At 33.5% G+C, this 13,670-nt stretch overlaps 1 protein-coding gene across 1 annotated transcript; it reads right to left on the bottom strand.

The window, feature by feature from the left end:
• Positions 1 to 251: 251 nt before the first annotated feature.
• LOC132306569 (photosystem I reaction center subunit XI, chloroplastic) lies at positions 252 to 2,283 on the bottom strand. Its single transcript, XM_059804005.1, has 2 exons — positions 2,011 to 2,283; positions 252 to 897 (listed from the first exon to the last, which is right to left on the bottom strand). The coding sequence occupies exons 1-2, from the start codon at positions 2,173 to 2,175 to the stop codon at positions 406 to 408; spliced, it is 657 nt and encodes a 218-aa protein (XP_059659988.1). The 5' UTR covers positions 2,176 to 2,283; the 3' UTR covers positions 252 to 405.
• Positions 2,284 to 13,670: the final 11,387 nt, after the last annotated feature.

The following is a 13,670-nucleotide window of genomic DNA, read 5'->3' as shown; positions in this document are numbered from 1 at the left end:
CTCTCTCTCTCTCTCTATATATATATATATATATATATATATATAGACACACACACATAAGAATTCGAACACTCCGCTTCCGAATAGATCATATCATCTAGAAGAGGCCCAGATGGGGCAAACAGAGCAAAACGAAAGACAAGGGTATTAGGGTAAAAGGCCCAAAGGCAGGGCCCACTTGCATGAGAAATCAACTTTAATGTAATTTTACAAACCATTGATCCAATCAATATTTGATTCATTTAAGCCCATGACTAAAATATGGAGTAATTAATATAAAGAAAATCACACACCATAACCATCCTTGAAAGTGATTAATCACTCCTTTAATATACAACTTTCATGTTCAACATGGATTCCACCAAGTACAAACACAAATGAGAGAGAGAGAGAACAAATGTTAATCTACTTAACGAAGTAAGGAAGGTCAAGAACATAGAGAAGAAAATAGGCCCAAATAACACCAGAGATGCCACCAAAGAAGAACCCACCAGTGAACTTGGCCCAACCATCAGCGGTCTGCAACTGGTCGGGCTCCTTCTTCCTCCCGGTCAGGGTCAGCCCAGGGGCCGTCGATGGCTCGCCTTCCTTGAATGATGCAATCCCATATATGGTCAAGCAAATGCTCAGGATCACAACTAGCCCTCCTGCTGCTAGTGATCCAGCGCCACCTGCATAGGGTGTGTTCCTCAATGGGCCTGTCTTCACGAATGGGCCCACCAGGAGGAACCCATGGGCCAGGCCCACCTCAATGCCCCGGAGAAGTGGGTTGACCGCCGTCCGGTAGCCGGGGAGGTTGGAGAGGTACCAGGCGATCAATGGGCTCGATGTCACCGGAGTCTCGAGGCTTCCGATGAATGGGTCACCATTGATGGGCTGGATGACTTGATAAGTTGGCTGCACAATTCAAAATGAGATTTCTTCTTTTGTTCAATGTCCAAGGATGAAATAGTAAATCTCATACCAATATGTCATGAATCATAATATATATATTTTCCACTAGCCTGTTAAAGCATCCTATAATTTATCACCGAACAATTATAAAAAATATTCATTAACTCATTCTAATATGGTCCAATTTTTTCATAACACGTCCATTACTAGGAGAAGGTATGTATTGGCATTCTAGGAGGCAAGTATTTTGCTAAATTATAGAGCTAGCAAACACTGACACAAAGATGAAATTGAAATAATAAGGATTAGTAATTAATAAAAAAAATCATTAATTCCATTAACATTATAAAAAGGACCAAAAAATAATTTGTTAGATCTTGATTTACATTGTTAGTCAATTCTAAAGAGCTTAATTAATTGTGTGAACCAATTGGTCATCTAATATATTGCATTACACCTTGCTCAGAGGATAAAATGATCAAGTTTTTGAGCCAATTAGTTGTCCATCATACTTAGATGCAATGTTTGTCTCCAATTCTTAACAGGTTTATTGTATATTAGAAATGGTATTAAATTTGAGGAATGCTAGATATCTCAAATTATAGGATAATTTATAGATTAATTATGTGTTTGCCTAGTTTCATTTGATTTTATAAGATAAAACCCTAACATCAATAAACTTAAATTATATTAGGTAAAATCACTTTAAAATATGTAAAAATTGGTGGAATTAATCCTAATATAATAAATATCCTCTCAATTCATACGGTCCATGTAGTGAAAATGAAATTAATAGTCATTAGAAGCTTATGTAATTGGTATGATGAAAAGAAAAAAAATCATGACTGACTTAACAATTTTAATTAGATTACGGTATATAGTAAGTATAATTTTAGCCACTTCCAAAGAACTCAGACTTTTGAGGTAATTAACATATAAAATTAAAAGCAATAATGTAAATTAAGGAAAAATACCAACTAATCAATGAACAAAATTTTATCCATAATGGGGTTCAAATGAAGCCAGCCAATTAATGTTGAAAAACCAAATATATATTCTCAAGCAATATATACCTTAAACATCTAATATGTGTGTGTGTGTGTGTGTCCTGAGTACCTTGTCTGCCTGGATAGCTTTGACAGTGAATGAAGATCTTCTCTTGGAAGGTAAGACTCTGAATGCAGCTCCAGATAAACCCTTGGGAGTAACAAGTCTTGTTATGGAAGAAGCAGTAAAGCTGCTCTTCAGCTGGCTGGTCATTGTAGAAGAAGCAGCAGCCATTGGACCCTTTTTTGTGATGAACAAAAACTCAATGGATACACAATTACATATATAAATATATAATGAGAGAGAGAGAGAGAGAGAGAGAGAGAGAGAGAGATTTCAGACTAGGCTTTGAATATCTGTTGCTCACCAACCTGTGGTTGTCAGTGGTGGTGGTGTTAAGTTTGCTCATTTTTCATTGGACAGAATGTTGTTTGGTATCTTATCTCTTATCCGAATTGGATGGACTACGCGTTGCATGTGATCTAAAGCTACTGTGCTAAAGCCATCTACTTCTCAAAGTAGTTTTATTTTATTTTATTTTTAAATCATGAAAAGAAAAAAAAGAAAAGAAAAAAAAAAAAGAGACTGAATAGCTACTAAGAGCAAGTGCTGCGGGGATAAAAGGTTATCTATTTACCTTTTCACATAACTTAAAAAGTGACGATGTGAAACTTTATTTTTTTGTTATTCATGTGTTTCATGGTGTGGAATTCAATTATTTCATTATTATTTTATTAATTTAATTTAAAATTTTGAATTTAAATTTAATAATTTTTTGTCTTCTTCCTAATAGTTATATTTCAATTTCTATATAAACCACTCATTATATCTTCTTTCAATTATGAAGTCCACTTCTTTTCATTCTCAAATCCATTATCTGTTATTTCAATTTCTATATAAACCACTCATTCTAAATTTTTTCAATTCTATCTTTTTTCAATTATCAAGTCTACTTCTTCGCATTCTCAAGTTCATTCTCTGTTCTTTGAGTCTTCATATTTCTTATACAAAAAAATAATGGCTTCATCGTCACGAGATATACCCGTCTCCGAGTCTATTTCTCCATTGAATTCGTCAGATTCAAATCGGGAAGATATTTTTGAAATCCATAAAAAAAAGGATGAATGATGTGAGGAGACTATTATCGCATGATAGGGTGTGGGTATTCTTTCAACCTTGTAAGAGAAATTATATTAAATGTGATCGAGAGGAGGAAGCACAATGGCTATTCCGAGATTACTTTGTTGAAAATCCGATTTATCCACCAAACATATTTCGTAGAAGGTTTCGGATGCGATGAGAGTTGTTTCTTCGCATTTTGAATGGTGTTACAACATATGATGAATGGTTCATTTAGAAACCCGATGCCCTCGATCGTATGGGGTTCACTCATATACAAAAGATGACTATTGCAATCCGTATACTCGCATATGGAATTTCAGCTGATCTTTGTGACGAGTATATAAAGATTTATGAGCGCATTGCGATCGTAAGTTTGAAGAGGTTTTGTGATGCTATAATTGCTCTATATACGTAGCAGTACCAACGCTCACCAAATGCAGATGACATTGCACGTTCGAGAAGGGGAAGAGAGAGGTTTTCCAAGAATGCTTGGCTCTATAGATTGTATGCATTGGGAATGGAAGAACTGCCCCACAGCATAGCATGGCACGCACACGGGAAGAAGCCATAAACCTACCCTCATATTGGAGGCCGTTGCATCGAAAAATCTATGGATCTGACATGCTTTATTTAGTATGACTGGTTCACACAATGACTTGAATGTTCTCGATCATTCCCCAGTATTCAAGAGCATGATCAATGGTTCAATGCCTCCAGTTAATTACGCGGTAAATGGGCATCGACGTGTAATGGTGTATTACCTATCTAATGGTATATATCCTAAGTGGGCAACTTTGATGCAGACCATCCAACACCCAACAACTGTCAAAGAGAAATTATTTGCTAACAAACAAGAAGCTGTTAGGAAGAATGTAGAATAAGCGTTCGGCGTGTTGCAGATGATGTGGGTTATAACGCATCAATCGGTACTTTATTGGAATACAGAAGATCTAAACAAGATAATAAGAACGTACATCATATTACACAATATGATCATTGAAGATGAAGGTGAACACATTTTGCAATGGACACCTCCGACAGATGACCCAATCTCCCTTCCACATTACGTTCGAAACACATCAATGTTGGTTGCACATATTTCCTCTTGCCTAAGTAGGATTCGCAATAGATCAGACAATGGCGATCTTATGAGAGATCTCATGGAACATTTGTGAAATCAATTTGGTGATGAAGATGCTTAAATTTGTTGTAGTCGAATAAAATATAATTTTCATATTACTGATGAATAAAAAATATTTTAAAAATTATTTGTTTCGATTAGATTTGTTAAGAAATTTAAAGAAATTATTATTTAAAGAAATATCCATTACGTATATAAATAAACATTACATTAGCTTTCCACAGATAGAAAAAGAAAATTACATTACATTAATTTCCCACAGATAAAAAAAGAAAATTACATTACATTAGCTTCCCACAGGTAGAAAAAGAAAATTACATTACATAGCTTCACAAACTACCCCTTTACTGAAACGTGTATAAATTTCATTTTGTTGATCAATGATCCATGCTTTTGTTGCTGCTGTTGGAGCATCATTTGGATTTTTAAGTATCATTTTTCTTTCGAAATCAATTTGCTTCTGCTCAAATTCCAACTTTTTCATTTCTTTTTGCACCTCAAATTCCATCATTTTCAATTATTTTTGTGCCTCAATGTCCATTCTTTTTGTACGTTCTTGCTCCAAGCCTAAATCGAATGTACCTTTCAATTTCATTTTTTGAGATTCGACTGCCAAAGCATTCATTAACTCACTTTGATGGGTAAAATCTTTAAATTGTTCTAGAAATAAGTTATGTTGTACCTTCTATTTATTTTTTTTTGCGACCGTTCTTAGATGTTTTTCGTCCAGGGGGTCGTATAATGCCATGCGAACTTTCAACACTAATTGCAGGTGAATCGTCGTCCCCAAGGTTTACTGAACCTGGTGTTGATATTCCAGGTGTTGACGGAGTAGATGTATTGGTTTGGACTCTTGACGAAGTAGGTTGAACAATTTATGGCAAATTCCCAGGCTCATTTATATCGATCTCCACTGCTCTTTTGTTTTTCCCTTTATCATTGCTGTTGGAAATAGAATTTCTTTAAAATACACCAACAGTGATCCAACTTAAATAGCTTATTTTCTGACGTATTAAATACATTTCTTGCTTCATTAAGCTATAAAAAATAAAAAATAAATGAAATTAGTTAGATTACCAATTAAAATAAATAAAAATTTAAAAAATTTACAAAATAAAAAACTTACTGCATCTTCAACGTTGAAGCAATTGGGAGTATGATGTTGGTTGGATCTGTTTGTAATATCCAGAAAATTTGTTAACAACTTTTTTAATGTGTGAGAAACGATTTTGCAAACCTGGTACATTTCGGGACGTCGTGCCCCCTAGTTGCCGAATAAATTTTTCACAGACTCGTTCCCAATACGTGATTTGCTTCTGATTCGAACCCGTTATTGGATCTTCCCCAATGTCAACCCATACTTTGCATAATGCTTCATCTTCTTCAATGAACCAATTTGTTTTCGAACGCCTAAAATTACGTTAGGTTTGAGATGGTTGGGATTGAGAAGGTTGGAACTGAGATGGTTGGTACTGAGAAGGTTGGAATTGGTAATGAGGTTGAAATTGGGGTTGTGGTACGGGTTGGTATTGAGAAGGTTGGAATGGGAAATAAGAGTATTGGGGTTGAGATGGATTTTCGGATTGAAAAAAAATTGAAGAATCCAAATTATAATTGGATTGTAGTGGTAATTCGGAGTTATGAGATTGGTTGAGATGGGGGCGATAGAATAGAGGTTGAGGATCCATAGAGATGAATGTTAAAAAAAATATTGAGAGAGAGAATTATTGAAGATGAAAATTAGTATTTATAGAGTTAATAATATAGTCGTTAAAAATGCCGTTGAAAGAGCCGTTGCTGTCTGTTTTTTACTTTGTATCAATTGATTCATTGTCATAATGGATACAAGACAGCAGCCAAGTAGCCAATTAAACAAAGAAACAAAATTATAGCATATTATCCAAACCCCACTCCGTCTGTAAAGAACCCAATAGATAATGATTGTAGGACCCACAAAAAAGACACTCCATTTGTTTCTGCATACCACCCCTATCTCTCTACACTAACACACTATCTCTCTACAACTACACGCGCCCCGAATGCTCTAACCAGATAAACTGTACTTAATTAGGAGGGGTTTGAGACTGAATAGATTTGATTCTCGTCCCTGTTTACTAAGCAACTGGCTAAACTTGTTTCCATGGTCTAGTTAGCTAGAAAAACTTATTTAGTCGGAGCCACAATTTTTTTTTTCGGGGGCACATTGTACACTAAATATATATAAATTAATCTTTATGGAGTATATATATACATAAAGAGACATTGGCGGATATATATATATTGATAGGTAAATTAATAAATTACGTGTATAGAATTTAAGGAAACAATTTAAGAAAAAACATTCAAGGAAACATATATAGTATACAATAGGGAAGGAGAAATTTCAGGTGGACGTTTTTACATATTTTCAAAAAATATATACATATTATAGGAAAACATATATATAAAATATTGGTCCTATACCAGCTCCGTCCCTGTTTGAGCCGAAGGTAATGCACCTCACTCACAATGGTGGAACCTACTGGTGAGATCCACTTTTTTCTTTTTCTTTTTTCTTTTTTCTTTTTTTTTTCTTTTTTTTTTTTTTTTTTTTGTGAGTGAGATGCATCGTACTTCCACCTAATGCAAGTTTTTATCCAATTTGACACTGAAAGTAGGGTTTAAATTGCATTTATACCCATGATAACTAGATTTGGAAATGATTGCACATTTTTACAACTATTTAAATTATTATTAAGGGCTAATAAGATGTGCAAATGTTTGTGCTAAGGCTGGTTCATACGTACATGTGCATTTCTTTGGGCAAAAATCCTTTTCATGGCACCTCTCACTAGAGGCTGTCCATGGAGGATCCTACGGTTGTGATGAAGCCAACTCAGCCAAACTTGCCTTGTCATTGCCTACTAAGCGCCAACTCAGCAACTAAAGTAAGAAAGTTACTTTGTTTTACCATCTACGAATTCCGTATACATAATTGAAATGCAAAATTATTTTATTCACTTATAAGTGGGACCCATATATTATTTTAACTGCTCCATTCTCTCTGGTTTGTCTCCTCCTTTTTCTTTGGTTCCTCTAGCTTCGTTTTCCGGTATCGTATCTACAGTCGTCGTTTTCCTTTTGGTTTGTTTAATAGCAGTTCTTGTTGTTGTTGCATCTTAATCCATCAACAGTGCTATATTATTCCTCTGATTTTACGAGGGTTTTATACATTTGGGGGAAAATAGAATGGCTAAGAAAAAAACTGTAGCAAAAAAGAAAATGGGAAAATCTTGGGCACCTAAAACAATGAAGAAGGTAGATTTTTCAAGTGGTGAGCAGGAAGTGGTTAAACCACCTCCCACAGCATTCATCATGTATAGGTAAATATTAATTATGCTTTTCAAATTAATTTATATCCACAATTGCGTTTGAGGTTTGTAAGCGCACAGGAATTAGTAAAATTGCCTCCCACGTTCTTCATGTTTAGGTAAATATTTATGATGGTTTTCAAATTAATTTATATCCACAATTGCATTTATTCTAGGATTTAGGTTTTTTAAAAATTGATTATTTTTTTTATAAAATTGATTGATTAAATAAGTTGTGTAAAAATATCTACTAAAATTTAAGTATTTTTAATTTTAGTTGTACAACTGTAAAATTCACATTGTGTTAGGGATATTTTATGACGCAAAATGCAATTCTTCGTAGGTACATATTGAAACAAGTTATGTATCTTATTTATTGAAATAAGAATTATAATACACATACACATGTTAGGAAGCTTTGTTGATGCAATATGCAATTCATACTATACACATGTTGTAGAATTTGTGATTCTTAATTATAGAAATATGAAATGAAAAACTAAGCTGTCCAACTGTATAACTGTTATGTGGTAGGAAAGTTTGTTGATGCAATATATATTTAATAACTATTAATTCCTTTAAAATTTTGATAATAATTTATTTATTATGATAAAAGGTCCAACTTTATAGCGAAGTTCCGAAAACAAAACCAAAAACCCGGAAGGTTAGTTATGTCTTTAATGAATTTAGTGCACAAACATGCCAGAATTACATGGAATGCAATGTCTGCTACTGAGAAAAAACCATGGCTAAGGGAAAGGAAAAGATTAAATGAAAAGATTAGGAAGAGTATGACAACCTTCCTCAAGAAAAAAAGAAAAAATAGCTCCAATAAAACAAAAGGTAATTATTTATTTTTATGACCTAACCCATAACATAGGCTATGCATGATGTTTTGTAATGGTATGGCTTTGAAGTAGAAGAAAAAGGAAAAAAAATTGCTCACAATGGTGCGTGGCACAGATGCTCGTTATGGAAGTTTCTTGAAGCAGTTGCACAGCTTGATGAAGAAAAGAGAAAAGTTGTTGAGGAGATTGGTTTTGGAAAATTGTTGAAGTTGAAATGTGCATATTTGTCTCATGACTTATGCACGTATTTAGTAAAGAATTATGAGGCCGATAATTGTCGCATAAGAGTTGAGGACGTAGAGTATATGTCCATACATTTAGCTGATGTCCACTCCATCCTTGACATACCATTTGGAGTTCCCAAAGTGCCCACACATGTCCACTTTTTTGATGCCGAGTGGACAGATGAAGCTGGTTACAGCGACAAAAGCGGAATACATAATGATTTATTGTTTGACTAGGTTTTAGAATTGAAGGCAAATGATGAATTCAATAGAGCATTTGTCCTCTTTGCTTACTCTACTTTACTAAGTCATATTGGCATAAATAAATGCCACTATGGCTTGTTGAAAAGTGTTAATGATGTGAATGATGTCAGTACTTACAACTGGTGCGGCTGTGTCGGTGATTGTTTGTTGAGAACTATGAAACCACCTACAAATGGGAAGACGAAAAAGTCATATGGTGGTTGTTTGATATTTTTGCAGGTATCATTGCTTTTATTGGGTTTCTTTTCTTGAGATTTCCTTTTTATTATGTGAGGTACATATTTAAAAATTGAAAAATAAGGCATATACACTTTGTTTGTTGCAGTTAAAAACAGCTGCTTTATATAATGCGTTGTGAGACAGAATATCAAGGTTACCCAGATGGAGATATTATAGCCATTGATTTTTGGACCTCAGATATTTTTTGTTCACGCATAAGATGGGAATTAGATAATGGAGGTTTTGGTCGTGGACATGTATTTTTTTTTTTTTTTTTTTGTTATTTGATAATGTAACGACTGACTTATGTATTTTAATATGGAATGAGAATAGTTGATGCCTCTTAAGGTGAACACATGTAGTAGCAGTAGAGGCAATGATGGCGCAGCTGAAGATGGCTTGGCCCCTTTTCTGTATGATTCTTTCAGCTTTGAATATGATGATTATGAATGATCTTACTCAGAGGTGGAGGTAATCATTTAGTGAAATGCATTTTATGTATGAAGAATATTTGTTTTAAAAATTATAGATGTCATTGAACTAGATATACGCAGGCTTGCATTAAGAAAGTGAAGATTGACATTGCATTAGCAGAATTAAATGTAAGAAATTCGAAGAGGAGTCTAGAAAAAATGTTGTATGCATTGAAGAAGCGTGGAATTCGAAAAAAATCAAAATTTTTTGGGGTCAACAAAAAGAACAGCAATTTAGGTGGGGAACGTAAAGATGATAACAGAGGTGGTAAGGATGGCCATGTTGACCCTGTTGACAAAGTAGGTGAATAGATACCTGATTGTGCAACGAATGATGAATATGATAATGATGACTCCAGTAGTGATGATGAAATAGTGGACGAGGAAAGTGGTTATGAAAATACTAAAGATGAATTGCATGGGAGTGAGAAAAGTAATCGAAGAAGTAACCAAGACTCCAGTGATGCAAGGGTGAAAAAAATGAGGGTCATTGTTGTTTGAGGCAAAAGGTGTTGCTAACTCCAAAGCAAAATAATGAGTTAAATGATGTTATTGATTCCATTAATGTGGAGTATATAGATTTAAGAAATGTTGCAGAGGGAACAAGTGATGTAAAAGATAAAAAAGGGGAAGAGTAAATTCAAGTGTGGACAATATTTTTTCTCTCCATATATATACAAAGGCGATGAAATGGTTAGTCTTACTACGGAGCAGAATATGTTGTTAACATATATGGCAAATGTTGAGGCGGATTAATCATAAGTTTTCCAATGCACTGATCACTTTTACATTACAATTTGTACGCTTCAATTAATTGCATGACTAGGATGCATTACAAAATTTGTTCAAAATGGATTGCATGACTAGGATACTTAATTCTTAAGCTTTGTTATTCATTGTGTCAGTGAAATAATTCTTCCATGTACAGTAATACCGTATCTCGCCATGAGATTTATAGTGTCTTCACTGATAACTGGGTGTCTGACGATGTGAATTAAATTAACTTTGTACATTGTTTATACATATGTATTCATGTTAATTGAATTAAATTTACATGAAGGGGGAGAAGTACTACTTCAGTAATAGAGCCATATAGTTAATCAGTGAATTCAAAGTAAGGAAGTTAAAGAATATATCTTAATGCATGATTATCCTAAACCAAGTGTAAGAAAAATTCAAGAAGGATGGTGAGTTTTGTTTTCTACCTGATGTGGACGCAGCGACACAAGTTATTGTGTTTTTGTATTGTTTACTCAATAATTTTGTAAACCTTACTTTTAGTATTCATTAACTCCATACTTACCTTGCTGCAGTTATTTTTCCCTGCATGCATAGAAGGCCATTGGTTCCTGTTTGTTGTGAACCATTCGAAGAAGATGGTTGATTACTTTTGTTCATTGGGAAGGCCCGATAAATATATGGATTATGTAAAATTGTTGGTACGTATATTAAATTTGAGTTGATGTAATGGATTATTAGTGCACATTTATCATTTACAAATTATTGTTATGTACAACAGAAAGAGTTTATTGGGATTGTTTTTGAGGAAGATTTTAAAAAATTTCGAGCTAACATACCAAGGGCAATACCCAGTCAACCAAATAGGTAAAAATAATTTATTATGTATTTAATTAGAAAACTACCCTATGTAGTTATGGTGATTATTACGAAAATACAGTTGTAATTATAGGTAATTATTTTCAATTAAAAAAAGTTTGCATTGCAGTTCATCACGTGGAGTTTCTGTGATGAAGTTTATGGAGTTATGGAATGAGAAATGTCTATCCCCCGAATTGAAACATGTAAGTAAAATATGTTATAACTTATTCGTACAATATAATCAATGCAATTAAATTAATGGTTAAATTTTATATTTAATTTATCATGACTTAAGTAAAAATGTTATACTTTTCGTAATCTTGCAAACAAACGTGAAGGCAATGCGTTCTGAGATCCTGCTCTAGCTGGTGGACGATGATAGGAATGAAACAAGATCAGATTTGTACTTCCTGACATCTATTCCATGATCTAAAAAAAAAACAACATAATTTGTGTTAATGTGGTACAATTGATGGCACATTGATGGCAGTCAAAATTTGTGAAATGTTGTAGGAGTTCCATAAGTTTTAGTTCTCATTATATAAAAGTACCAATGTAGATGGAAGTAATGACGTCCAAAGAAACCATTTAAGATTTCTTAGTATCTGCCAAACAACCTCTTTAAAGTTCTTACCAAACACTTGAACTTCAGCAAAAGAAAAAATTTTAATGTGCATAAATTAAATTTATTATTGCAATCTACATAAATAAAATAAAAATGTCTTTCTAAGATCACCATTTGTAGTTACCTAATATTAAACAAATATTGTGCAATTAACAAAAGGGGAAACGAAACATTTAGGTTCATATATGTTCTTCCATAACATCTTTGTAGCAAAAGAAAAAAATGATCCAAATTTTTATGTCCTTCACAATGTTGTGGTCATTTCCAAGAGAGTTATTGCTGAAATGTCTGATTCATGTTTGCCATTGGCACAGGGGACATTGGTGTTACCTTCGATTCACGCACAGCTTCTACATCAACTCCCTTTTAGTATCATGATTGACACAAAACAATACATAACTTGTTACCAATTTCAACAAAAAAAAATTAAAATTTTGGGGATTATGAATATAACATACACTTACCAGATTCACTGCGAATGGTTCCTCATATGAAGATGGAGTCATTAATGGTTCACTTGAAAATAGGTTACTTAATGGAGTTATGGGTTGACCAAAATATGTCAGGGGGCTATTATCCGATTCGTAGGCATGTGCTAAAGGTCCTGGACTATAAAATTCTTCGGAGTTGAAAATGTGTGATGGAATTTCAACACCCTTCAAACAAACAAACCATCAACTTAACTGTTATGATATAGATATAGTTTTGGATATGTCAAACTTAAAAGAATACTCACATCATGTAAAATATATGAAGGGGTGCTAATAACTTGCCACTCCGAAAACAACGTTACCATTGGAATTCTAAGTAAGACATTCATAAAATAAGCAAATTGTAGTTAAAAATTTGTTATAATAAGAATGGAGTTGAAACGATGAACTTATAATAAAACCACACACATAACGGTAAATACATATATGCTAAGGTTAATGATATGTACCTCTAAATTACAGTTGTCAGTCTTTTTCTTCTTCGTAGTGATTTTTTTTCCAACATAGATATGAACCCACGCCTTCTTTCTTTGGATGTATCTTTGGTGGCAATCCCCTTTGGATTCTATCTTGGAATATTTTGCACATTACTATTCACGTCTATATAATTGCCATTTTTCATGCGATTGGGTGATGTAGTTTCTTTACATACAACCCTAGGGTATTGATCATTGGGCAATTTGCTTCAAACTATTAAGCTGCATCAAAACATTTTTGAATCCCTCATGGCTCATGGATGCAATGGAAGATATTTCAGTGAGATGACGACAGAGTATTATGTGTCGTCGTCTCATTTCGAGTCTAGGATCCATCAGCACATCTGTGCCAATTAAATCTTCCAACCTGCTAGCTTTAATTAGCTTGTCATTTTTAGCTCAGTGTACTAGCTTAGTGTATCCATAACATTTTCCATTAAACTCCTTTGAGTTATCGAAAAATCTTCTACTATTCAGCCCATTCACTGCTATACGTGTCTTAGACACTAGTATAGATCTTTTTCCCTTAACTATCGGAAGAATTGACATAGTTTGACTAGTTAATTTTTGTCTATTATATTAAATACATAAACCAGTCATGAACTCATATACAAAGTTAATAATATCACACATTAAATATATTATATTGTAGGATTAAATTACTATGCACACTAAGTAATTCAACTACATAGTTCAATATTATATCACATAATTAATTTAGGAAATAATAATATTCAGGAGAAAACTTTGTTTCTTTAAAACTTTGTGGCTCATTCTCCAATAAACATACTACAAAAACAGGATCAAAAGATTTAGACGTTCTAGCTATCTTACTACGTCTAAGCTTATCCTTATTTTCATTGTATGATTTATGCACAAGAAAATTATATGCACTAC

The sequence above is a fragment of the Cornus florida genome, unplaced genomic scaffold (genome assembly GCF_030987335.1).
Source record: "Cornus florida cultivar Cherokee Brave unplaced genomic scaffold, ASM3098733v1 CherokeeBrave_3.0.0_Hap2_Chr05, whole genome shotgun sequence".
Lineage (NCBI taxonomy): Eukaryota > Viridiplantae > Streptophyta > Magnoliopsida > Cornales > Cornaceae > Cornus > Cornus florida.
Note: the sequence above shows the minus strand (reverse complement) of the source record. Positions and strands in the feature narration are given on the sequence as shown.

Excerpts from the sequence above, each read along its gene's own strand:
- LOC132306569 (XM_059804005.1), bottom strand. The coding sequence starts at position 2,175 with ATGGCTGCTGCTTCTTCTACAATGACCAGCCAGCTGAAGAGCAGCTTT. Across the intron at positions 898-2,010 it reads AAGCTATCCAGGCAGACAAG|CCAACTTATCAAGTCATCCA; the intron begins GTACTCAGGACA and ends TGAATTGTGCAG.